Source organism: Erithacus rubecula, assembly GCF_903797595.1.
Source record: "Erithacus rubecula genome assembly, chromosome: 26".
NCBI classification, from domain to species: domain Eukaryota; kingdom Metazoa; phylum Chordata; class Aves; order Passeriformes; family Muscicapidae; genus Erithacus; species Erithacus rubecula.
In genome coordinates, this window is record NC_136678.1 from 5,603,543 (window position 1) to 5,629,074 (window position 25,532).

General features: G+C 56.6%; 2 protein-coding genes across 3 annotated transcripts; both read left to right on the forward strand.

Moving 5' to 3' along the window:
* Positions 1-3,971: 3,971 nt before the first annotated feature.
* Positions 3,972-16,942, forward strand: SLC41A1 (solute carrier family 41 member 1). The gene is made up of 11 exons (XM_079327475.1): positions 3,972-4,078; positions 4,474-5,564; positions 9,023-9,130; positions 11,965-12,036; positions 12,416-12,560; positions 13,203-13,349; positions 13,837-13,984; positions 14,057-14,136; positions 15,259-15,393; positions 15,586-15,734; positions 16,373-16,942. Exons 2-11 carry the CDS (start codon positions 5,202-5,204, stop codon positions 16,556-16,558), a joined length of 1,533 nt encoding a protein of 510 aa, XP_079183601.1. The 5' UTR covers positions 3,972-4,078; positions 4,474-5,201; the 3' UTR covers positions 16,559-16,942.
* A 3,399-nt stretch (positions 16,943-20,341) lies between these two features.
* RAB29 (RAB29, member RAS oncogene family) lies at positions 20,342-24,849 on the forward strand. 2 transcript variants are annotated; one of them, XM_079327387.1, is made up of 5 exons: positions 20,342-20,500; positions 22,017-22,088; positions 23,043-23,224; positions 24,284-24,405; positions 24,695-24,849. In XM_079327387.1, the coding sequence occupies exons 1-5, from the start codon at positions 20,377-20,379 to the stop codon at positions 24,810-24,812; spliced, it is 618 nt and encodes a 205-aa protein (XP_079183513.1). In that variant the 5' UTR covers positions 20,342-20,376; the 3' UTR covers positions 24,813-24,849. The 2 variants fall into 2 exon arrangements, with proteins under 2 accessions (XP_079183513.1, XP_079183514.1); XM_079327388.1 differs by lacking the exon at positions 22,017-22,088 and having other exon boundaries at positions 20,352-20,500.
* Positions 24,850-25,532: the final 683 nt, after the last annotated feature.

Sequence of the window (25,532 nt, forward strand, 5' to 3'; positions counted from 1 at the left end):
ACAAGGTGTTTACAGAGTCATTTCCTCCAGCTTTGCATTTGACACTTGGATTCTTGGCTCCTCTTTTGCTGTTTCATTTGATATTCCGTGGAGCTGCTGAAATCCATTTTCTCCAGCAGGTGCTGTGACAATTTCCCTGTGCCAGTGCTGGGGAGTGAGACATCCACTGAGAGCCTGGAGGCTGCTCAGGCATTTTCTGCTGGAGAGCAGAATTCCTCACCTGCAGCTCAGCTCAGCTGTGACCCTGAGCCCTCTGAGCTCTGCACTCTGCTGCTGCAACCCTGCATGAATTCTTGCCAATCTCTTCAGTCCTTGCCGGTGCTCTGGAACTTTTATATTTTTCAGTGCTGCCCAGGGAATGGTTTTCCTGGCTGAGCAGCTCAGGGAGGGCTGTGGGACACTGGAGCAGGGGCTTGGCTCAGCTTTCTGCTCCCACAGCAGCAGGAGGCAGAGATAAAGGGCTGGGCTGGGGGGAAGGGAGGGTCCCCATCCCTGCAGATCCCTCTGCTGATTGCAGAGCTGAGCTCACAGCTCAGAGCTGTGGTGGGGGGCCCAGAGGAAGCTGCAGTCACTTCTCAGCAGGAAGGAAAATGATCACATGGCAGGGGGCAGGGGACAAAGGGAAAATGCTCTTTGGCACTCGGGGCTTGCAGTGGGTTGGTCACAGGGCAGAGCTGGGGGTTTTACAAGCCAAGCTCAAATCATGCAGCTTTTCCCAGGGTGCTTCTTGTGCCTCTTCTAATTCATGTTTTTAACCCAGTAGTGTGGGTTACTGCAGCCCCTGTAAGTACTCAGATCACTTAAACACTCTGCCTGCCCTTGCACTACTACAGAGATGATCCCCTGGCTCACTTATTCTGGATCTGATATCCTTCCACTTGCATTTTGAACTGTTGGGACTGCAGGACTGCCTTGTTGTATGTACACATGTTAATCTAAAATCCTCTTTGGGATTTTGGGAAGTCAGAGGGTGGTCATGGAGCAGGAAATGGGGGGATTTAAGAGATTATTGTGTGTATTTTATCATCAGTCTCTGGTCTGTCCAGCCTTGTGGTATCAGTGTTTTCTTCAGCTTAATTCTGACTAGAAGTGAATTCCCTCAGAGCCTGTAACTGGAGCAGAGCTGACATGTGAGGCACATCCCCAGTGGCTCCATGACAGGTGTCCCTGTCCCTGCTGTGCCACCGGATCTGCTGACCTTGTGGAATGCAGGAAAAGCAGCCCCAGGTGCTCTCCCGTGGCCAGGGGCACAGGGAGGGACCTGCCAGGGGCTGCCCTGTGTTTGTCACAGCACGTGGGGGACACAGGAACACAGCTGGGACCTTGGAAAAAAGGATGGAGATGGGTTTGTTTGCTTCCAGGCTGGCAAACAGAACTTCCTGGATGTGCCTTTCTGCCCCAGCTGCTGCCTGCCCTCGTGAGCTGCTGTGCCCTGCAGTGACACCTGAAGGGACAAGTCCTGCTCCATAACCTGCTCAGCTTTGTTTCCCTGCTGACATTTCTTCTTGCAAGGGATTAAGAGCCCGGTTCCTTCAGGATCCTTGCTCAGGGCAGCTGGGGCTCCATTCAGAGCTGTGACAGGCAGTGGTGCAGCCAGGACAGGGAGCAAAGGCACTCTCAGGGCACTCACATTTATATCAGCATTTTTAGCCAAATCCTTTTATTCTGCTGGCTCAGTCCTGCCAGAATCTCCTGGCTGCTGTAAAACACAGGGGCACAACATTCCAGGAGACATTCCATGATCCAGCACAGCTCAGTGCTCAGCTCCTTCCTTCCCAAACATTTGTGCTGCCTTTGCTACCTGCTGCCTGCAATTGGAAACTCAATTTCCTGCCCTTTCATCCTCTGTCTTTTTGATCTCAGCCTCACTGGTGGGGGTGTTATCTATTTCTGTTTGCTTGGCTCAGGCAGCTTTTGTCCCCACACTTCCACTTCCTGAGCCTGCAGCTGGGGAGCAGTGAGGTCACTCTTGGGTGCACGTGGTTTTTTGGGGAGGTGAGGGAAGAATGGAGGCTCCATCTCAGGGGAGGGATGGATTTTCCAAGTCAGGAAGGAAAGATGAAGGTGGAAGCAGAGCCTTGCAGGTTGGTTTGGACAAAGGAGGATGGAGGCTGGGCTGGAGGCAGGGCTTGGAGCTGGAGTTGAGATGTGTCTCTGCATGTCTGAAGTTTTCCACGAGGTTTCTTTGCTGGTGGAGGTCCTGAGGATGAGTGAAATGACCCCAAATGATCCTCATCCCTTGAAATCCCAGAATGCCAGGATGGTTTGGGTCAGAAGGGAGTTTAAACTCATTTGTTCTGCCATGGCAGGGACACCTCCCACTGTCCCAGCTGCTCCAAGCCCCATCCAGCCTGGCCTTGGGCACTGCCAGGGATCCAGGGGCAGCCAGGGCTGCCCACCCTGCCTGGGAGGAATTCCTTCCCAAAATCCCATCCATCCCTGCCCTCTGGCAGTATCCTGTCACTCTCTGCCCATATCAAAACTCTCTTATCAGCGCTGCTTTCTCCAATCATCTGTCCAGTTCTGCTCTGCTTCTCCCAAAAGCACCAAATATTCCAGGAAAGCACCTCCCTGTGCCCAGCTCCTGATGGGAGCAGAGCCCCCAGCTTGGGGTCCCAGTGGGTCCCTGCCCTGTTTCTGCTTCTGTTTCCTCAGGGAATGAGGTCAGCAGCTCCAGGCACGCCCCAGTCCCGTGTCCCGGTGGGAATGTGGCTCCCCAGTGCCCTCCCCTCCCCCCCACACACATCCCCTGCCCCAGCCCCCTCTTTGGCCCAGAACGGGTCTCCAAGGCCTGGAGCTGGGGTCACACCATCACCCTGAGCAGCAACTCGCTGCTCACCATTTCCTGGGAGGAAAGGAAAGGCAGGAAGGAAAAACAACTGCTCAGAATTTCCACTCATGACCAAAAAAAAAAAAAAAAAAAAAAAAAGGAAATAAAAGGAAATAAAAGGAAAGCATGAATCAGAGCTGGTTCATTCAGGAACACAGGATTCTACAGAGGACCTGACCTCTGTAGCAGGAGTTTTTATGCTCTTTATTTATTTGTTGTGGGTCAGTTTGGCACAAACAGAGGCAGAGTACGTGACAATATTCCTGAGCTTTTGTTCTGGGCTGCATCAGCCTGGCAGAGGTCTGAAGTCCAGCAGGTACCACTGAGAACATTGGTGCTCCTCAGCCTGGACCCAGCTCTGCTGCCCTGGCTGGAACTGCCCTGGGGCTGGTGGCACCACAGGACACCTGTGGCCACCTGTGAACTCCCTGTGCCCACGGGGCACAACGAGGGATCCACGGACAGGACAGGTGAGAGCAGGTAAAACCACAGGGGATGGATGGAGGGAGGGAGGGAGGGAGGGAGAAATGGATGGATGGATGGATGGATGGATGGAGGGAGGGATGGATGGATGGATGGATGGATGGAGGGAGGGAGGGATGGATGGATGGATGGATGGATGGATGGATGGATGGATGGATGGATGGATGGATGGAGAGATGGATGGATGGATGGATGGATGATGGATGGAGAGATGGATGGATGGATGGATGGATGGATGGATGGATGGATGGATGGAGGGAGGGATGGATGGATGGATGGATGGATGGATGGATGGATGGATGGATGGATGGATGGATGGATGGATGGATGGATGGATGGATGGATGGATGGACTGACAGCAGAGCAGGATGGATGGAAGGAGGGCGGCTGGGCACACTGACGGACAGACAGACAGACAGACAGACAGACAGACAGACACACCGCCCGCTCCCGCCCGGTGCGGGCTCAGCCGTACGTGACCTCAGGTCCCGCCCCCTCGCCGCCAAAGAGGCGGGGCCTTCCCACTTCGGGGGCGGGGCCAGACGTGACGCCACGCGCGTCGGACCAATGGGAGCGCGGCACGGCGGAGCGGGCGCGGCCGCCATTGGCCGGCGGTGATGTCAGGGCGGCGCGGGGCGGGGCCCGGCGGGGCTGAGCGCGGGGCGGCGGGGGAGCCGCGGGTGCGCAGCGGGAGCGGAGCGAGCGGCACCGGGCGGAACCGGCACCGCGGGGACACGGTACCGACACCGGGGGGACACGGCAGCGGTACCGCGGGGACACGGTACCGACACCGGGGGGACAGGGCAGCGGTACCGCGGGGACACGGCACCGACACCGACACCGGGGGGACACGGCAGCGGTACCGCGGGGACACCGACACCCGGGGGACACGGCAGCCGTGCCGCGGGGACACCGGCGCTTGGCAGGGGCACCGGGGGCTCTGCGGGCGCTGCGGCAGCTCCGGCGCTGCGGCAGCGGGAGGAGCCCCGGAGGAGCCCCGGAGGAGCCCCGGGCGCGGGGTTCGTCCTGCGGGTCCCTCCTGCTCTGCCCCCGCAGCCCCTCTGAGCGCGGAGGGTGCCCGGGGCGGGGAGAGCAGCCGCGGGTCCAGCCGGGAGCCACGGGACCCCACGGAATATCAGCTTTCCTCCCGTGTGTTTCAGGTGATAAAGGAGTTCTTGGAAAAGCACGTCAAGCCCCAGGCTGTCCCAATGCCAGCCCCCACCCTGCAGCCCGCTCAGCTCCGTGAGTAACCTTCACTGGGGACCGGCTGTCACTCGGAGTAAGAACTGTGCTCGCCTCGTGCTGCTGGGTGAGAAATTCTTCTGGGGGCGGAGGAGGACGGCAGTGACACCCGAAGCCTGCTGGAATCGCTGGCTGTTCTGGCAGAAAGCCCGCAGGAGCCTTCAGACTGGAATTCTGCAGAGGGACAGTGCCACTGGAGGAAGTGGCAAAGCCCTGGTAGCAAGAAGAGCCTGAGTGGGATCATCTCCAAAATCCAGTCCTTTCCTTCAGTGTTCCTTTAAGCTTCTGTGTCCTCCACTCCATCTGGTTTTCCCTCCGGAAATAAAACCCGGGAGAAGGTGTCACATCAAGGGAGGAAAGCTCGGGTGCTGCCCTGGTGGCCGCTGCAGCCCCCAGCGCTGGAGAGCGGCGGAGCCGGAGGGAATTGCTGCCGTTCCCAGCTGCTGCCGCGTCCCCTGGCCGGGCGCTGCTGGATGGGGATCTCTGCCGCAGGAGCAGCCTCTGCACTCCCGGGCGGGCGAGCGCGGCTCGCTGCTCCATGCTGCACGGCCCGCGTGGATAAGCCGCTGCTGGCAGAAGATCCCTCCTGGAGCAGCTGCTGGCTGTAGGCCCGGCGAGGCGAGGGTCAGCCCAGCCCGTCCCGCTCATGGCGTCCAAGCTGGAGCAGCAGGAGCCCCCCCAGGCCAACGGGGCGGCGGCCGGGCAGTGCGCGGCCGGGCCGGAGCGCGGCCGGCCCGCGGAGCTGCGGGGGCCGCAGGGCGGCGGGGCGGAGGCGGAGGCGCTGCTGCTGGAGAGCCGCGCCAACGCCAAGGGCGTGCGGGAGGAGGATGCTCTGCTGGAAAACGGCAGCCAGAGCAACGAGAGCGACGACACCAGCACGGAGCGGGGCGCCGAGCCCTCCCCGCCCCTCAAGGAGACCTCCTTCTCCATCGGGCTGCAGGTGCTGTTCCCCTTCCTGCTGGCTGGCTTCGGCACCGTGGCTGCTGGCATGGTGCTGGACGTGGTGCAGGTAGGACGGGGCTGTCCTGGCTCGGGGAGCGGGGGGATCCTGGGGTGCCAAGGCTGGTTCAGCCGCAGGAATGGGGGAGAACAGTTCCCTGCGGAGATGGGGAGCCCTCCATCAGCTCCATCAGCTTGTCCCAAGCCTGGCTCTGTAAATCAAGCTCAGCTAATTTAAGGAGATGGGGATGGTGTGAGGAATAAGGGAGGAGAGGATGCTGTGGCTCAGAGGAGAAGGTGCAGCTGAAGCTGGGGACTGAGAGCACTGTGTGCATCACAGCTGGGGATGAATCCCCTCCCTGCTGCCATCCCAGCCCAGGGACTGGCTCCTCTTGTCCCTGCCCCACCTCAGGAGCTGTGCTGTGCTGTTCAGGCTCGTGCCTGCCAGGTTAATGTTTCTCCCAGCATGTGCCAGGCTCATTCCAGAGCTTCCTGCACCTCTTCCCTGTGCTCTGGAGGCACCCAGGGGTGCCAGGGCTGTGGAGGGGAATTTTAGGAAAGGCCAGCAGGGCGCTGGCAGCGGCCTCTGGGTGGGAACCAAGGTGTCCCTGGGGCAGGTGACACTGTGGGAACGTGCCAGCCTGGTTGTGTTTCCATGTGGGAATGGTGCCTTTGCAAACTGGGGCTCCTGTGCTGCTCTGCACCACGTTCCCCAAGCAGCAGAGCAGCTTCTCCTTGCCCTGAAGGCAAAGCCTCCCATCCCTGAGCACAAAGTGGCTCCTGCCTGGCTTTGGATGGGGCTGCAGCCACTGGGCAGCCAGAAATGCTGTGCTGGGAGCTGCTGGGTTTGCTGGGCTGGGCTAAACAAGCCCTGGCGTGGGCAGAGAGAGGCTCCAGTGTCAGCCCTGGCAGCTGGACCTGCCCAGCTCAGAGCCAGGGGGTTTTTTGGGGTGTCAGGCAGACACTCCTGGTGCTGTCCTGCCCAGAGCAGCAGTTTCCCTCCTGCCTTTGTGCTCTGGCCATCCCTTGGTGGGACCTGCTGGGGGAGCTGGGCAGTGACTCCAAACAGGAAAGGCTAAATTAATCCAGGGGAGATTTACCAGAATCCTTTGCTGAAAAATAAGGACATTTCCAGCACGTTTTCCTGTCAAAAATCCCTGCAAACTCCTGCCTGGCTCTTCTGGAAGTTCCCCAAAGTGCTTTGAGCTGAAGTTTTTCCTGGAGCAGGCAGGGCTGGGACTCTGCCCTGCTTGTTGTGGAACAGAACTGCAATTCCTGTGTCCCACAGCAGCTGCAGCTCCCTCAGCCTTGGCATCAACTGAGCCCTGGAAATGGCACAGGGTGGGGAAGGGGGATGGTTATTCCAGAACCTGGATAGAGCCAGGCCCAGTTCAGCCCTGCAGAGCTGCCTGGCTGTGTTTGCTTCCCTAAAACCACCTTCTTTCTGTATTTCTGTGCAATTTTAACAGCTCCATGTCCTGAACTGAAATTCTTATTTCCTCTTTTTTTTCCTTTTTTTTTTTTTCCTTTTTTTTTTTTTTTTTTTTTTTTTTTTTGGGGTTTTTTTTGGTGGTGGTTTTTTTGAGCCTTTTTTATAGTTTGTGTGTTTTGTTTGGTTTTTTTTCCTCCTGATTTCCCCAGCAGCCTGGCTCTGGGTGTGCCCCTGGAGCTGCTCTGTGGGCTCTGCCCTGCACAGGGAGCTCTGTGCAGCCCCACAGACTCCCAGTGTTTTACAACTTCTTCTATTAAATCATCTGGCAGGAGCCCAGGGGTCCTGCTCTTTGCAGCCAGCGAGCTGCTGAGCTCTGCAGAATCCTCCTTGTTTTCCTTCCCCAAAAATGGCTTTTCTTCCTTTCTCCAGGGAGGGGCTGGGGTCCTGTCCTGCCCAGGGAGCTGCAGGTTGGCAGAGCAGCCTCCCCTAAAGCTTCATTTCCACAGCCAGGCTTGGGATGAGGATGGAGGGGCTGATCTGAAGCTCTGGGGGCAGGGAAGGTGTGCACAGCCCAGAGTGACCAGGTGCCTGTGCTGGAGTGGCTCTGGTGGCACCTCCTGCAGCCCTGGCTGCTGCCAGGGGCATGGAATGAGGGATTCACCCTCTGGGCATGCAGCAAAACCATCCCACAGCCTCCTAAAAATAGCTGGGGAGGCTGAGCTGGGCTGCTCCTGAGGAGCCTGGGCTGGGTGAGGAGCAGCTCAGATCACAGAGAATCCAGAAAATCCCTGCAGGATCACCCAGGCCAGGCTGTGGCACCTCCAGGTGACCTCAGCAGCCTCATCCTGCAGCAGGGACACAGCTGGGATTGGGAAATGCCTCAGGGATCTTATCTGTGTCCCTGGGAATCAAATCCCACAGGGTTTGGGTTGGAGGGACCCCAAAGCTGGTCCCATCCCATGGCAGGGACACCTTTCCAAACACCAGGAGGATTTTTATCCCTGGAGAAAACACCCTTTCCCTTTCAGTAGGAATAATCCCAATTCCTCCATCTCAAGCTTGCCTCCACTTTTTTTTTTTTTTTTTTTTTATTTCCCTCCAGTGATTTCTCAAGTGCAGCTTGATTTTGGGATTGCAAAACACCAGGAAACTGCAGGGTGGAAAAACAAACACAAAATATCAGAGCTCCTTCCTCACAGGAGCCTGTTGGGCAGGCAGGTGGATTTATATTTGCTGGTGGCTTTTCTTGTCCTGGAGAGAAATTTCTGCCCTGGCAGGGTGGCCCTGCCCAGGAGGGCTGCAGGTGACATCTGCAGGTGACATTCAGCACATCCCAGCTGGGATTTCTGTGCCCTGTGTCCTTCAAGGGAGGGTGGCAGGGTGGGAAGCAGCAGAGATTTTGGGCACTGGCCATAAAAAATGGGGCAGTGAGGTTTGGGTGGTTTTGAATGTGGCTGTGAGGGGCTTTGGAGTGTTGTTTTTGTTTTTAGCTGCTCCCCTGGAAGGTGCTTACCCTGCAATTTGCAATTACTCTGTGTTTTATTCCTAAATAACCATGGCAGCCTCTGTGCCTCACCCAGGGCAGCTGGAGGGGCAGAGGAATTAGGAAATGTCTGAATTAACACAGGTAGCAGAGAAAGGTGGGCTATTTGGATAATATATATATATATTTATATTTATATTTGCAAGGAACACACATAGAAAAGGCTCTCAGCTGAGTCTGACCAAACCTCAGCACTCAAATCTGCCAAAAACTGCAAGTATTGGGCAAATCCTCCCCATCTTCCCCTGTCCTGGCCTCTGGGTGTGTAAACATTTTGTCACTGGTGGCTCTTTGGGGGATTTTTCACTGACAGTTGCTGGCTCAGAGCAGATTTTGCAGCCCAGCAGGATCATGTGGTGCCTGCTGCAAATGTCAGAATTGGGGAACAGCACAGCAGAGCTCCCAGTGAGCAGCAGGGAGGGCACTGTGTGTGCCCAGGGCAGGGCCAGGTGACAGAGGTGACACTCAGGGGGTGGCACTGGGCCCACAGCCAAGGTTGGCATCAACCACAGTTTTATTTAATGATTTTATTTCGTGTGTTTGAACCCTGCAGCACTGGGATGTCTTCAAATACGTGACTGAGGTTTTTATCCTGGTTCCTGCTCTGCTGGGCCTGAAGGGGAACCTGGAGATGACCCTGGCATCCCGTCTGTCCACAGCTGTGAGTCTGCAGGGGAGGAGAGGGGAGCTGCCCTGGGGGCTGGGGGAGCTGCCCTGGGGGCTGGGGGAGCTGCCCTGGGGGCTGGGGGAGCTGCCCTGGGGGCTGGGGGAGCTGCCCTGGGGCTGGGGAGCAGAGGGGAGATGCCCTGGGGGCTGGGGGGGGCAGGGGAGCTGCCCTGGGGCAGGGGAGGGCAGGGGGAGCTGCCCTGGGGGCTGGGGGAGCAGAGGGGAGATGCCCTGGGGCTGGGGAGGGCAGGGAAGCCTGACCTGGGGCTGGGGGTGTGACAGGGGAGCTGCCCTGGGGCTGGGGAGGGCAGGGGGAGCTCCCTGGGGCTGGGGAGGGCAGAGGGGAGCTGCCCTGGGACTGGGGGAGCAGAGGGGAGCTGCCCTGGGGCTGGGGGAGCAGAGGGGAGCTGCCCTGGGGCTGGGGGAGGGCAGGGGAGCTGCCCTGGGGCAGGGGGAGCAGAGGGGAGCTGCCCTGGGGCTGGGGGAGCAGAGGGGAGCCTGACCTGGGGTGGGGGTGTGACAGGGGAGCTGCCCTGGGGCTGGGGGAGTGTGACAGGTCACATTCCCAAAATCCCCCCTGGGATGGCAGCAGGCTGCCCAGCCTGGGCTGCAGCTGTGGGAAGGTGTTTCCACCCTGCTGGGCTGATGGGATTGGGAGGATTAATGGTCCTGGGGCTTTGCTGACAGCTCAGTTCCTCCTGCTGGGGCTGGGGCACAGGCTGGGAGCTGATCTGGGCACAGCAGTGCCACCAGGGCAGGCTGGCAGGAGCCAGGGGCAGGGGGAGCTCCCAGATCACTCTGGTCCCTTCCTGAGCATCCCTGAGGGCTGGGGCAGCCTCTGGCAGCTCCTCAGAGCCCAGGAATTGCTCTGTGCTCTCCCTGGAGCTGAGCAGGGCTGGACAGGGACCCAGGGACAGGGACACTCCCTCCTCTGCAGAGCATCTCCAGCCTCATGTCCTGTGTCCCCATGCTGGGGCTTGGCATCCTCCACCTGCAAGGGGAAGATCTGAACTCCCTTGGGATGGGAATTCCTGAGAGGAGCCCTTGCAGGAGGCAGCCTGTCCCCTGTTCCATGTCCCCTGTCCCTGTCCCCTGTTCCATGTCCCCTGTCCCTGTCCCCTGTTCCATGTCCCCTGTCCCTGCCCCCTGTCTCCTGTCCCTGTTCCATGTCCCCTGTCCCTGCCCCCTGTTCCTGTTCCTGTTCCATGTCCCCTGTCCCTGTCCCCTGCTCCTGTCCCTGCCCCTGTCCCCTGGCAGAGGAATGAGGCTGTGCAGAGCCAGGAATGCAGAACTTGGGGGGTCACAGGGACACCCCAGCACAGGGACACCCCAGCTCCTGTCCCCAGGCTGAGCTGGGCTGGCACTAGCCAGGCTTTGGCTCCTGCCTGCCCTCCCTAAAACAGCAACCACAGGGTCCTTGACCATCCCAGAACCATCCCAGGGCCATCCCAGGACCATCCCAGGGCCATCCCAGGGCCATCCCAGGGCCATCCCAGCCCCTGCCTGTGCCTGTGCTGGGGGCAGGAGCATCTCTGCTGCCAGGGGTGCCCAGGGAGCTGCCCTGTCCCTCCTGGGCTCCTGCTGAGCTCTCCCCTCAGGGCAGCAGCTCTCTCACATCTTGGGTTCCTAATTAGTGCTGCCTTAAGGCACCTCAGAAATTCCTTTCACAATGAAGAGGCAGAACTCCCCCATTAGTTAGAGGATTAAGTGCCTGCAGAGAGGTTGTGTTAATCCCAGCCTAATTGCCATGTGGCTGGAATTTTAAGGTCAGGCTTCTTATGGAGCTCAGGTTCCTGTGCTGGATGTGCTGCTCCAGCCAGTTTTTGTTGGTTTTCCCCCCATTCCTTCCTCCTCTCTGCCCAGAATCATTTGGCATCTCAATAAAACGAGCTGGCAGTTCCCAAGCTCATCCAGCAAGGAGAGCAGGGGGATTAATTAATCAATGATTTCTGCTTTTCTTGTTTTCTTTTCCACCTGAGAGGAGGAAAATTGCTGCTGTGCTGTTGTGCACAAGTTTGGTGCTGTCAGGCACTTCCCTCCCCAGTGTCTGAGCCTCCCCTTGTTTCCTGAGCTCATCAGCTCCTGATGATGCAGATTGGATATAAGCTTTGAAAAAGTTTAAAAATTTAAAAATTGAATATAAATTCCAGGAGGAGAAGAGGAGCAGAGCTCACGCCCTGCAGTGATTCCTCTGGGTTGTTTTGGATCCTTCACCAGGAATTCAAACAATTTCCATCTCCTGGTCACCCTGCCCAGCCCCTCCTGCTGCCAGGTGTCCCCTGTGCCACTGCTGCTGCTCCTCTGTGTCCCCACGTGTCCCCAGCCTTGTTTGCTCAGCTTTTGGCAGGACAGGAGGGTTTGCTGCCAGCTCTGCCCCACGTGCAGGGCACAGAGCTGACCTGAGCTCTGCACCCCTGGCCTGGGGGCAGCTTGACCCAGCTGGGGCCCAGGCATGGCTGGGTCAGCAGTGCAGTGATTTCCAGGAGAAATGCAGTTATTTCCATGAGAAGTGCAGTGATTTCCAGGAGAAATGCAGTGATTTCCAGGAGAAATGCAATAATTTCCATAAGAAATGCAATAATTTCCAGGAGAAATGCAATTTTTTCCATGAGAAATGCAATTATTTCCATCAGAAGTGCAGTGTGGGGCACAGAGAGGTCTCCCTGCTTTTGCAACATTCCCATCAGATCTTTTGGTTGGTGTTGATTCCCCTCCACTCCCTTTTCTGCTGAATTCTCCTCTAAGGGCTGAGGGTTTGAGGGTTTGGGGTCCTCTCCTGCCCCTGGCATGCAGGAATTTGCCTTCAGTGGTGTCTCATCTGCTCTGCAGGCTAATATTGGCCAGATGGACACACCCAAGGAGCTCTGGAAGATGATCACAGGGAACATGGCTCTGATTCAGGTAGGGGAGGGCAGGGGGTGTTTGCAGCTGGGCTGGCCCAGCTTTGGCAGCTCTGGGAGGTTTCAGTGCCCAGGTTGGGCTGTTGGCTCCCAATGTTCTGGGTCTCAGAGGGAGGCAGGTGGTGCCTTTGTGGCCCTGCAGGTTGCACTGGGTGTTTCCACGCTGGCTTCTGCTCCCCCTGGGGAGGGTTTCCCTGTTAGAATCACAGAATTAAAATCATGGAGTGGTTTGGGTTGGAGGGGAGCTCAAATCTCACCCATTTCCCATGGGCAGGGACACACTGCACTGTGCCCTGCCAGGCTGAGGCACCCCCAGGTCCTCTGGGCAGCCTCTGCCCCACCCTGGGGCTGTTTTGCTGAGTCTCTGGTGCCCATTCCAGGTCCAGGCCACCGTGGTTGGTTTCCTGGCCTCCATTGCAGCCGTGGTGTTTGGGTGGATCCCAGATGGGCACTTCAGCCTGGAGCACGCTGTGCTGCTGTGTGCCAGCAGTGTGGCCACTGCCTTCATCGCCTCCCTGCTCCTGGGTGAGCCCCCCTCCTCCAGCTCCTCTCCTAAATACTGACCTTCCCTCTGGGGGGCTCCCCTGGCTGCCCCCAGACCCCTGGCATGGTGCCCAGGACTCCTATGACAGTCCCTGGAAAAAATTAGCAACATTGCAGGAAGAATTACAAGTCACCAAAAATAAGTAGAGTATAAATTAGACCATTAGGAGATAGAAAAGTGAATTTCTACAAGTGTTTATATTAGGGGTTTGAAGCTAATTTGAAGGGTTTGGGGTGTGGTATGTCCTTTCCTTCTTCTTCTTCATGCCATCCATGTTAAGTGCCAGGCTGGCATTATTGGATTGGTCTGAGACAGAGTTGGACAGTATTGGAAAGTGATTGTAAATATTAGGTACCTAATTTATAGTATAAAAGATAAGATCTGCCCTCTGGCAGGCAGTGTGCCCTGCATCTCTGAACAGACAGCTGTCAGCTAGAGAAAGAATTTCTTAGCTAAAAAACAATAAACAACCCTGAAAACCTCAGAGAACATCCTCCTGAACCTTCTTCAGTGACCAGCTGGGAAAATCCAAAATTTAAACCACCTGCACGGGGATCTCATGCTGAGAGCTGGCAGGCAGTGCCAGCCCTGTCCCTCCCTGTTTTTTGTCCTTGCTGCTGCAGGGCTGGTGATGGTTGGGGTGATCCTTGGCTCCAGGAGGATGGGCATCAACCCTGACAATGTGGCCACGCCAATCGCCGCCAGCCTGGGCGACCTGCTGACCCTGGCCCTGCTCTCAGGGATCAGCTGGGGGCTGTACAGGGAGCTGGGTGAGCAGCCCCTCCTGGGGCTCCCTGCTCTCATCTCACCTCTCAGGGGCTGGGCAGGGGGGGTTGCTGCTCCAGAGCTGCCCAGGTCAGCTCAGGGAGGGGGTGGATCTGCTCGCTGCCTCCTGCTCTGCAGGGAAGGCTCAGGGACAGGTTGGTCCCTGCAAAAGGCAGATTTGGATTCCATCTGCTGGGCTGGGGATGCTCAGGGCAGGGCTGCAGCTGGGCACTCCCAATTTCCTCTTCCTCCTCCTCCTCCTCCTCCCTGGGACACGGGGCTGGGGCTCAGGTTCACCCAGGGGTGAAGGGAACAGCACTGGGAGATCCTGCCAGGGCGTGGGGAGTGGGGATGAGCAGCTGCAACTGGAGAGATCTGCTGGGAAACCCATCCCAGTGTTCCCCTGGGAGAGGGAACCAGCAGGTGCTGCAGCTCCTGAGGGACCTGCCCTTGATTTCTCTGCCTCTTCTCCTTGTCCTTGCCCCTCCCCAGAGAGCAAAGCCTACGTGAACCCCTTGGTGTGTGCCTTCTTCATCTCCCTGCTGCCCCTGTGGGTCGTGGTGGCCAAGAGGAGCTCAGCCACCAGGGAGGTGCTGTACTCGGGCTGGGAGCCTGTCATCATTGCCATGGCCATCAGCAGGTGGGGCTGGCCCTGTCCCCAACCCCCCCTGGGCCTCTGCCAGCCCTGACCTGCCCCTTCTCCTCCCTGCAGCGTTGGGGGGCTGATTTTGGACAGGACGGTGTCGGATCCCAACTTTGCTGGCATGGCAGTTTTCACACCTGTCATCAATGGTGAGTCCTGGGGCTGGCACAGGGGCTGGCTGCTCGCAGTTATTGCCATGAAAAGGGAGTTATTCCCATTGAAAAGGGAGTTATTCCATAGAAAGTGGAGTTATTCCCATGAAAAGGGAGTTATTCCCATAGAAAAGGGAGTTATCCCATAGAAAAGGGAGTTATTCCCATAGAAAAGGGAGTTATTCCCATAGAAAGTGGAGTTATTGCCATGAAAAGGGAGTTATTGCCATGAAAAGGGAGTTATTGCCTCAGAAAAGGGAGTTATTCCCATAGAAAAGGGAGTTATTCCATAGAAAAGGGAGTTATTCCATAGAAAAGTGAGTTATTCCCTCAGAAAAGTTAGTTATTTCTGTAGAAAAGTTACTTCTTCAGAAAAGTGAGTTATTCCTTTAAAAAAATCAGTTATTCCTTTAAAAAAATCAGTTATTCCTTTAAAAAAATCAGTTATTCCTTTAAAAAAAAATAGTTATTCCTTTAAAAAAATAGTTATTCCTTTAAAAAGGTTAGTTATTCCTGTAGAAAAGTGAGCTATTCCTGTGGAAAAGTGAATTATTCCTTTAGAAAACCAGGGGCTCTGCCACCTGTACAGGTGAAAGGCTGGCAGGTTATTCCCACAAATCCACATTTCCAGGGACTTCTTCATTTCCTTATTCCTCCTGCCTGGTGGAACTCCCTCACCTTCCAAAATATTTGCCGTGGCAACACAAAGATTTGTGTTTGTGCTTGGAGTCAGGAAATCTGGTTGGTTCTGGTGTGAAGTCTTCACCTCCTTTCTGCCTGATGAACCAGGAGAACTCATTTTTTAATTGCTTTTTTTTTTTTTTTTTGCAATGAGTGGAGTTAATTCTGAGCCAGTCCATCTTGTGCTGCTGCCTTTCAGAGTTCTGTGTGAAAAATAATAGTTTTGAACTTCCTGTGTCTGTTTTGCTGCCTGACTCATTTTTGTTTCACTTTTTCCTTCCACTACCCCGAGCTGCAAAGCTGCTTCAGCTTTGTCCCAGCTCCTGCCACACCAGGAGAGGGGTCAGGAATGAATTGTTGTGTGCCATTCCAGCCCTGGCACTGCAGGTGAGCTGGAGCAGCTCCTGCAGTGCCCTGAGTGCCCTCTGTGCCCTGCAGGTGTGGGTGGCAACCTGGTGGCAGTGCAGGCCAGTCGCATCTCCACCTACCTGCACATGAGTGGGGAGCCTGGGGGCAGCCCTGGCACAGCCCCCAGGAGGTGCCCCAGCCCCTGCAGCACCTTCTTCAGCCCAGGTACAGCCCTGGGGGGGTTTGTGCTGCTGGCACAGCAAGGGGGGCTCAGGGGGGGGTTGGGGCAGGGGGATGGGGGTGTGGAGTGCACAGAACCCCCAATCCCTGGCCAGTCTGCACTCAGAGGTGGGAAGGGCCCTTCAGTCTCTGCCAGCCCTGCCCTGGCTCTCAGGTGGCACCTGTGTCCCTCTGCAGATGTCAACTCCCGCTCTGCCCGCGTGCTCTTCCTGCTGGTGGTGCCTGGACACCTGGTTTTCCTCTACACCATCAGCTCCATGCAGGGGGGCCACACCACCCTCACCCTCATCTTCATCGTGTTCTACATGACAGCAGCACTGCTGCAGGTGAGCTGGGAGCCCCCAGGGGACACAGCTGTCACCTGCCCAGGTGTGCAGAGCCTGTCCCTGCCTGGGAGACTCTGCTGGGCACAGGGACCCCAGGGTGACCCCTGGACACCTGGGCACACAATTCCTGCCTCCTGCCATCCCTGGGCAGTTCAGAACCTGCCTTTGCTCTCTTTTGAGGATTTTGATAGCCAGAGTGTTTCCCCCTCATCTGTCCTGGAGGGTGAGTTGGTAATTTGGGAAGGGCTGGTGGTGGATGGAAAGAGGATGTGGGATTTGCAGGGAGTGTTTCCCCTTTTCCCTGGAGCTGTGGGAGCCCATGGGGTGATTCTTGTGAGGGACACACAAAACCAGTTGTGGTTCACAGTTCCAGCTCTGTTTTTGGGATGTGGCTGTGATTCCCTGAGCCAGGCAGAGCTGATTTGGGATTGCAGAGCTCAGGGATTGTGGCTCACAGTTCCAGCTCTGTTTTCGGGATGGGACTGTGATTCCCTGAACCAGGCAGAGCTGATTTGGGATTGCAGAGCTCAGGGGTTGTGACTGACAGTTCCAGATCCATTTTTTGGGATGTGGCTGTGATTCCCTGAGCCTGGCAGAGCTGATTTGGACCCAGGGCTCAGGGATTGTGGCTGTTCCAGGTGCTGATCCTGCTCTACATTGCTGACTGGATGGTGCACTGGATGTGGGGCAGGCACCTGGACCCTGACAACTTCTCCATCCCCTACCTGACAGCCCTGGGGGACCTGATTGGGACAGGGCTGCTGGCCCTCAGCTTCCACGTGCTCTGGCTCATCGGGGACCGGGACTCTGATGTTGGGGATTAAATCCCTCTCTCCTCCCTTCCCACAGCTCTCCCCTTTCCATTTGTTGTTTCTTTGCTTCCCCCCCTCCTCCCACCCCCTGGAGACTTCACCTTTGATATCAGATTCTCATTATTTTCAATGGGAATTTTACATGGTTTCTACTTCAAGCCAAGTTTGTACAGAAAAAAATCTATTGAGTTTTAGGGAGGACGAACAAACAAACAAACAGAAGTGTAACGAGACAATCACTAAGTGCAATTTTTGTAGCAGTTGTGTCTGAACCAAGGTTCCAGTGAAGCTCCTGCTTGGCCAGGCTGTGCAGGGAGCCCCCCCTGCCCACCCCCTCCAGCTCAAGGGCTGCTCTTTTCGCTTCATAAGCGTTTTAAACCCTGCAGGTGGAGCTCAGCTCTGCAGAACCTCCTGGCACAGCCCTGCCTGGGCTCTCTGGAGGGTGATGAGGAAGGCTCCTGTGTGCCCCAGGAGTGGGAGTGAGCTCATTTTGAGATCCCCAGCGCTGGTGGGCTCTGCTGGCTCCTTCAGGCTCCCCTGAGCCCTGCTGAGCTGGGCTCAGCTGCTCTGAGCTTCCCCCAGAGGGGCTGGGGACCCTCCCCTGCCCCCATTCCCTGCTGGAGCTCCTGCTGCTGCTCCCTTTCCCTGCTCTCCCAGTGGGATGGAAGGACAAACAGCTCCTGGGTTGTGTGTCCAGGTTTGCTCTGGGCTGCTGAGGGGCCCCTTGCAGCCCCCCAGTGCCTCCCCCAGCTGAGCTGAGCTGTTCTGAGCTGGGGAGGAGCATTCTGCTCCTGTCTGTTAGGGATGGATGTCCGTGGATCCTGGGATTTCTCTCTCTCTGTAGCTGGGAAACAGCTGGAGATGCAGGCACAGCTGGATTGGTGCAGCTGTGGGGAACAGGAGCCCCCTGCCCCTGTGGAAAGTCTGGGATGGGGGTTCAGCCCAGCTGGGAGTGCAGGGTTCCCTCCTCTGCTGCTTCCCTCCTGCTTTTTGTGCTGCTCCCATCAGGAATTCCTTCTGTCCCCCGTGCTGGGAGGGCAGCAAACAACCAGAGCTGGAGCAGCCAGATGGGCAAATCAAGACCAAAGTTATTCCAGGATCCTTGTCCCAGCCCAGGACCTGGGTGGGGGTCAGGATTAAGGAATTTTGGAGAGCCCCAGGAGCCAGACCTGGCTCTTGGCTGCTCCAGGTGCTCCCTGGGGCTGTGGGAACCTGCCCTGCAGGTGTGCAGGAGGGACAGGTGAGCTCAGGCTGCTCCTCCCAGCCCCTCAGAACAGCAGGGTTATATTTCTGAGATGATTTCCCCCTTTTTTTCCCTTTGTTAATCCAACATCAGGCTCAGTCCCCTCCCCTCTTCTCCCTGGGAGCAGCTCTGATCCTGCACCTGGGACATTTCACAGATCTGCTGTGGCCAGAGCTGCTGCAGGTGAAACACCAAACCCAGTCCCTGCTGTGCTCACCCCTCAGCCAGGCACTCCTGGAATATTTCCTGGAATATTTATTTCCTGGAATATTTATTTCCTGGAATATTTATTTCCTGGAATATTTATTTCCTGGAATATTTCCTGGAATATTTATTTCCTGGAATATTTCCTGGAATATTCTCAGCTGCTCACTTGGTTTCTCTGCCTGATGTTAAGGAATAAATGCAAGATTTCCTTCCATCAGCACTTCAGCTTTTATGGATACACAGAGAAACTCTGCTGGCTTTTCTGGTGTCACATCACCACTGAATTCCCCAGAAAAAGGTTCCCTGCAGGAGGAATCTGCCTCTCCTGGTTGGGGTGGGGGGTCTGTACATTAAATATGGTCAAAGGTGTGCTTGGGGAATGGTCAGGGAAGAATCTCATTTAAAACTGAGGAATAGTGATGGAAAAAAAAAAACCAAACAAATCTCTTCCCACTGGTTGCACTCCAATGCATGCCTACTCTCTACAGCTGCCTGCAGATGAAAATCCTGGTTTACTCTTTTATTAAAGGAAAAAGACTGTCTTAATTATTTATAGTTCCTATAACTGACAGATGTTGACTTAATGGATAAATTATATTTGGTTAAATAAAGATGACATTTATTTATGTGGACTGTGGTGGTTTTTTTTCTTTGGGTTCAAGGCCCCTCGAAGCTTTTGAAGCTTTTTTGAGCTCAGGCTGGAGCTCTTTTGATAGGAGAGTTACGAAAATCAAATAAATTGCTGGCCATGAAGCAAACTGGGATTACTGGGAGTGCCAGGTGCCCTTGGCCAGCTCCTGGGGGCTCCAGCAGGAATCCAGGTGTTTGTTCTACTGCTCCCCAAGAGCTGCTGCCACGTGGCCTCTGCCCATTTCTGCTGATTTTTGTGGGGCAGAAGGGATTTGGGGTGCAGAAGAGCCCCTGGGTTTGCAGGAATTGGTGTTTCCCTGCAGCTCAGCCAGAGCAGGACCTTGGTGCAAACCCCAAAACAAAGCCTTGGGTTTGGGGAGCTGCCCCCAGACCCTGCTGGATTCACACTTTGGGGTGAATTTTGGGTGCTGGGGCACAGCAGGGGCAGATCCTGGCTGGGGGAAGGAGCAGCAGCTGCAGAAAGGAACAAACCCCTTAATGGGAGAAATGCCAGCAACAGGGGATTGATTTAAAAATTAAAAATGTATTGGGAGAGGTTTGTGCTTGTTGTGGGGCTGGATTTGGGGGTGCAGGAGCCTGGCCAGGGGTCCTGGGGTGGCTGGGGCAGGACACAGGGTGCAGAGGGCAGGGCAGAATGGGGCTGGGGGTGCAGGGGGTGGATCTGGGGGGGCACAGAGCAGGGTCTGGGGTGCACAGAGCAGGATTTGAGGGGCACAGAACAGGATTTGGGGTGCACAGAGCAGGATTTGGGGTGCACAGAGCAGGATTTGAGGGGCACAGAGCAGGATCTGGGGGGCACAGAGCAGGGTCTGGGGGGCACAGAGCAGGATTTGGGGAGCACAGAGCAGGATTTGGGGTGCACAGAGCAGAGTTTGGGGTGCACAGAACAGGATTTGGGATGCACAGAGCAGAGTCTGGGGGCGCACAGAGCAGGGTTTGGGGTGCACAGAACAGGATTTGAGGGGCACGGAGCAGGATCTGGGGTGCACAGAGCAGGATTTGAGGGGCACAGAACAGGATTTCCTGACACGGGCGGCGCTCGGGGCTGGATTTGGGGGGCACAGAGCAGGATCTGGGGTGCACAGAGCAGGATTTGGGGGGCACAGAGCAGGATCTCGGGTGCACAGAGCAGGATCTGGTGTGCACAGGACAGGATTTGGGATGCACAGAGCAGGATTTGAGGGGCACAGAGCAGGATTTGGGGTGCACAGAGCAGGATTTGGGGAGCACAGAGCAGGGTCTGGGGTGCACAGAGCAGGATTTGGGGTGCACAGAGCAGAGTCTGGGGTGCACAGAGCAGGGTTTGGGGTGCACAGAGCAGGATTTGGGGGGCACAGAGCAGAGTATGGGGTGCACAGAGCAGGGTTTGGGGTGCACAGAGCAGGATTTGGGGGGCACAGAGCAGAGTTTGGGGAGCAGAGAGCAGGATCTCGGGTGCACAGAGCAGGATCTGGCGTGCACAGAGCAGGATTTGGGGGGCACAGAGCAGGGTCTGGGGGCGCACAGAGCAGGGTTTGGGGGGCACAGAGCAGGATCTGGCGTGCACAGAGCAGGGTCTGGGGGCGCACAGAGCAGGATCTGGGATGCACAGGACAGCATTTCCTGACACGGGCGGCGCTCGGGCCGGCTCAGACCGAAAGCACCGAACTGCAGCTCCCGGCAGCCCCGGGCGGCTCCGCCCCGGCCCGGCTGAGCCGCACATGACCGAGCGGGGCCGGGCCGGGCCGGGATGGGGCAGCGCGATCGGATGTTCAAGGTGCTGGTGGTGGGCGACGCCACGGTGGGCAAAACATCGCTGGTGCAGCGCTACGCCAACGACAGCTTCAACCGGCACTACAAATCCACCGTGGGAGGTGAGCCCTGCCCGGCCTCCGGGGCTGCCCCGGGGCTTTTCTGGGGGTTTCCGGGGGGTTTTCGGGGTCCGGCACCGCGCCCGTCCCGGTGCGCGCCCCTCGCCCCCCGCCCCGGGGAACTCGCCTCTGTGCCCCCATCCTCCTGGGGGTTCCAGGAGGTTCCCTGGGGGTTTTGGGGCGTTTTCTGGGGTTTCCAAGTGGTTTTCTGGGGGTTTTCTGGGGGTTTCCGGGGAGTCCAGGGATCTGGCACCGCTCCCGTCCCGGTGCGCCCCCCTCGCCCCCCGCCCTGGGGAACTCGCCCCTCTGTTCCCCGTCCTCCTGAGGGTTCCAGGGGGTTCCCTGGGGGGTTCCTGCATGTTCCCCGGGGGTTTCCCGGGGGTTTCCGGGGGGTTCTAGGGGATTCCATGGGTTCCCGGGGTCCGGCACCGCTCCCGTCCCGGTGCGCATCCCGAGCCGCGCCCCTCGCCCCCCGCCCCGGGGAACTCGCCCCTCTGTTCCCCTACCTCTCCCGGCTCCTGGGTGTTTCCTGGAGGGTTCCTGGATGTTTCCTGGGAGTGTCCTGGGGGTTTTTGGCCTGTTCCCGGGATCCAGCACCGCTCCCGTCCCGGTGCGCGCCCCCCGCCCCGGGGAACTCGCCCCTCTGTCCCCGCGTCCTCCCCGGGCTCTGGGGTTGGGAATTTGGGGTCGGAACAGCCACGAATCATCGGTGGTTGATGGGACATGAACTCCCGGAGTCTCTTCCCTGAGCCCCCCGGGGATTCTGTTCCTCTGCCCGGCTCATTTGGGGTGTCCCATCCTTCTCCACCCCATGGAATAACCGCCCCAGGAATTTAAACTGGATAATCTGAATTTACAGGCTCAGTTCATCCCAGTAAAAGCAGCAGCAGCGCTGGTTTGGCATTGTCTGGAGAGCCTCCTGAGGGCTCAGCAGGGCTTGGGAAGGTCTGGGAGGAGCAGGCTGGGAATGGGGCTGAGCAGAATTTGGGTTTTTGTGTGAATGAATAACCTGGAAGGAGCAGGAGCTGCCAAGGGTTTACCCAGGAAATCTCCCCAAGGACCCAAAATGGAGAGGGCTGAGCACAGCTGTTTAAATCTTCTTATTCCTGCCCCAAGAGGGGATGGATTTGGGTTTGGAACATGCCAGAGAGCTTCAGGCTGTGCCTGTGGTCTGTCCCAGCAGGAAATGCTGCAGACTGGTGTCTGGTATTTTATTTTTTTGTGCTTTGTTCCTGGTTTTGGGTCTGGCTGCCAGTGGAGCAGGGCAGGGTTCCCCTTTCTGACTGCCTGGGCTGTTTGCAGCAAATCTGGCTGGTCCAGGTGGGAGCAGCTCCCAGCCCCTCTGGGACACCTGCCCTGTCCAGGGGGCTCCAAGCCCCTCCAGGCTGGAATTGGCCATGGGATGGAGACCCTGGGCCAGGGTTCTGGGCTTGGGGCTGGGGTGGTGCCCTGGTTTGGGAGAGGCTGTGCAGAATGGCCCTGATCACGTTTCCTTTCTGGTTTTTTGGGGATTCTCCAGTGGATTTTGCACTGAAGGTGGTTCAGTGGTCAGAGTCAGAGACAGTTCGGCTGCAGCTCTGGGACATTGCAGGTATTTTGAAGGTTTTTTTAAGTTCTCTTTTTTTTGGCCTTTTTTTGCCTTCTTTTTCCTCCTTCCTCTTCCTGTTTCTTCCTTTTCCTTCTTCTCCAGAAATAAATCCCAGGAGCTTGTGGATTCCAGGGGCAGGACTGCTCTGCATTGCTGCCTCAAGGCTGCTGTAGCAATTTAAATATTTAATTAAAAATCCACTTGCAGGGAATGCACACAGCAACTCCTGCTGAGCCTTTCCTTTCTGTTCTGGAACCAGAGCAGAGGGAATGTGGAACTGGCTGGATATGAGACTGCTCAGCTCCAAATCCTGTGCTAAAATCCAAATTTCTGGCAATGAGACACACTCTGAGGGACAGAATTACATGAGCTGGAGTGGCACCTGCTCCCTGGAGAGGGCAGAGAAATGAATTTCCCAAATTCCCTGGCACCAGGAGAGGCCTGGGCAGCAGCAGCATCTCTAAAATGGCATGTGGAGCATCTGGCTGTGGAGCAGGGAAGGAAACAGGGCTGTGGTTTCCTCTGGTTTTGCTGCTGGGGTGCCTGGAATCCTTAAAAAGGCAACAGGAAAGAGAAGTTGGCAGAGTGAGCAATGCAGCAAGAAACTGGTTTCAGTTTTGGCCCTAAGAAGGAGTTGGAGGTGTGGGCAGCTGAGGGACACTGGGAATAATGCAAATATTGGGGTCCATGCCTGGAAGGGTCCCAGAGCAGCCTGGCATGGGGAAAGGTGTCCCTGCCCATGCACTGGGTGATCTTTGCCCCCTGTTAACCCAAACAAACCTGGAATTTCATAATCCTGTGCCAGTCTCTGCCCAGTGCCCAGCTGAACACCCACATCCCTTAAGCAGAGATCATCCGTGCCAGCTGCAGGTGATGCCACAGCTGGCAGGAGCCAAGCCAGACCCACAGCTGGGTGTTGTTGGTGTTTTTGGTGTGTTTTTGGTGGCTCTGACCCAGGGCAGGAGCGCTTCACGTCCATGACCCGCCTGTACTACAGGGAGGCCTCAGCCTGTGTCATCATGTTCGATGTCACCAACAGCAGCACCTTCAGCAGCAGCCACAGGTGGAAGCAGGACCTGGACAGCAAAGTGCTGCTGCCAGATGGGAGCCCAGTGCCCTGCCTGCTGCTGGCCAACAAGGTGAGCACCTGATGGGGGTTTTTATGGCTTTGGTGTTGGGTTCTGCCTTTCTGTGATGTGTTTTCCCTTCGTTTCCAAACCTCCTTTTTGTTCTCCCTGTGCCAAATTCAGTTGGAGGCTTGTCTGCTCTGGGAGATGCAGGTGACTCAAGGGTGGGGTGGGTGGGAAGGAGAGTGGCTTTTCTGATCCACTTCTCCACAAATTACACTTCAATGATGATTTATTTCCCTTGATTGCCCTCAAAACTCCCTGAGGAGGGGCAGCCAGGGGGATTTGGGATCTGATCCCAGGGAACAGGGACAGGAGGAGAGGGAAGGGCTCAGGCTGGGCCAGGGGAGCTCAGGGGGGATTTTAGCAGGAATTTCCTCATGGAAAAGGTTGGCAGGGGCTGCCCAGGGGGTTGGAGTGCCCAGCCTGGGGTGGCACTGAGTGCTCAGGGTGGGGATCCAGCATCCCACAGGCATTTCCCAGCCCCAGCCATCCTGGGGTTCTGTTTGGAGGCAACAGCTTGGCCAGGATCAGGGAAATTTGGGTGGCTGCACCCAGGAGCTCTGGGCCAGGCTCTGGCTCTGCCTGTGACATCCTGGTGGCATCAGTGCCACCCCACCTGTGCCACCCCACCTGTGCCAGCTCTCCTGGCACACTGGGGATGAGGGACAGTGTTGGAATCTCCATTCCAGCTGTGCTTGGCTGGGGTGTGTCAGTGACTGAGAGATCAGATAAAGAATTTGCTGCTTGCAACATCCCAGGGAGAGCCTTGCCCCAAGAGCTGGGAGCTGCCTCTAAAGCCACTGAATGCCCCCCCAGCTTCAAAATTAGGAGAAATTCATCCCTGTGAGGATAAGGAGGCTCTGGCACAAATTATCCAAAGAAATTGTGGCTGCCCCATCCCTGGGAATGTCCCAGGCCAGGTTGGAGCAGCCTGGGACAGGGGAGATGTCCCTGCCCACCCAGGGGTGGAATTTGGGGGTTTTAAATTCCAAACCAAACCAACCAAAACCATTCTGGGGTTCTGTGGCTCTGGAATTCCTCACTGCTGTGTGAATTCCTCATTTGCAGTGTGACCTTTCCCCGTGGGCAGTGACCAGGGAAGAAATCGATCGGTTCAGCAAAGAAAATGGATTTTCAGGGTGGGTGGAGACGTCTGTGAAGGAAAACAAGAACATCAACGAGGCCATGAGGTAGGGACAGTGCCTGGGCCATGTCCCAGAGCCCACCCTGGGGCTGCCCTGGGTCCCTGGCAGTGCCCCAGGCCAGGCTGGAGCAGCTGGGATGGAGGAATGTCCCTGCCTAAATCCATTCACCATTCCTTAACCTGATTTTTTATCATTTCCTCATTTATTTTTTTCCCATCATTTATTCATTTTCAGTTGACATCCTCCTGAGCTTTGCTTTTCATTTTTCCCTCCTTCTCTGCACTGCTGATTTCTCACCACCCCCCAGAGCAAACCCAGGGCTGTTTTTCCCCAGGGTTCTGATTGAGAAGATGATGTGCTCATCCTCAGGAGAGGGGAGCTCTGCCTCTGCTGCCTCTGGGGATTACATCAGCATCAGGGACACCTCTCCCCCAGGCTGGAGCTGCTGCTGAAGCCCTGCACTGCATCCCTGGGGCCTCACCATCATCATCCTCACCATTCCCTAAACTCTCACTGCTTTGGGGGTTTTTCCCCCCTGAGATTTTGAACTTTTCTCCTGCTCAGTGGTTGTTTCCTCAGCAGACATTGCTGCACTGACGTGGAGTGAGGAGTGGCAGGAAGAGGAGGGGGAAGATTCCTCTTTTTTTCCCACTGGGAGATTTGATGGAGCACAACCCATGTCCAAGCAGTGGCTTGGATTACATTGAATTTTTATTTGTTTTTTGAATTTTTGAGCACTTCCTCCTCTGGCAGTGCTGGGCTGTCAGAGGGAATATTTTAATTTTCTGCACCTTTAGCCCTGCAGTGACCTTGGGGGACATCCCCTGAGCCCAGGTGGTGCCTGTGGGTTGCCAGCTGTGGGATTGCACTGCTCTGGAAGGATGGATCAGTGTCCTGTGTGACCAGCAGAGCTCCAAACCCCTGAGGATGAGGAGCTGCACCTGGACCAGCCCTCTGAAATCCTGGGGTTGAATTTGGGGGAGCTGCAGCAGCACAACCCTCATCACAGACCCCCAAAATTCAGTCAGGAGCTGCCAAAATGGGGATTTGGCTCCTGCCCAACCCCTTTTCCTGCTCTGCTGCCCCTTTATTGGGGGGAGAGGGGCTGTAAATCCCTTTGTGTGCCCCTAAAAGGGTCCTTGGCACTTTGGGGCAGCCTCCACCCCCACCCC

Excerpts from the sequence above, each read along its gene's own strand:
- SLC41A1 (XM_079327475.1), top strand. The coding sequence starts at position 5,202 with ATGGCGTCCAAGCTGGAGCAGCAGGAGCCCCCCCAGGCCAACGGGGCG. Across the intron at positions 5,565-9,022 it reads TGGTGCTGGACGTGGTGCAG|CACTGGGATGTCTTCAAATA; the intron begins GTAGGACGGGGC and ends TGAACCCTGCAG. Across the intron at positions 13,350-13,836 it reads GGGGCTGTACAGGGAGCTGG|AGAGCAAAGCCTACGTGAAC; the intron begins GTGAGCAGCCCC and ends GCCCCTCCCCAG.
- RAB29 (XM_079327387.1), top strand. The coding sequence starts at position 20,377 with ATGGGGCAGCGCGATCGGATGTTCAAGGTGCTGGTGGTGGGCGACGCC. Across the intron at positions 20,501-22,016 it reads CTACAAATCCACCGTGGGAG|TGGATTTTGCACTGAAGGTG; the intron begins GTGAGCCCTGCC and ends GGGATTCTCCAG. Across the intron at positions 23,225-24,283 it reads GCCTGCTGCTGGCCAACAAG|TGTGACCTTTCCCCGTGGGC; the intron begins GTGAGCACCTGA and ends CCTCATTTGCAG.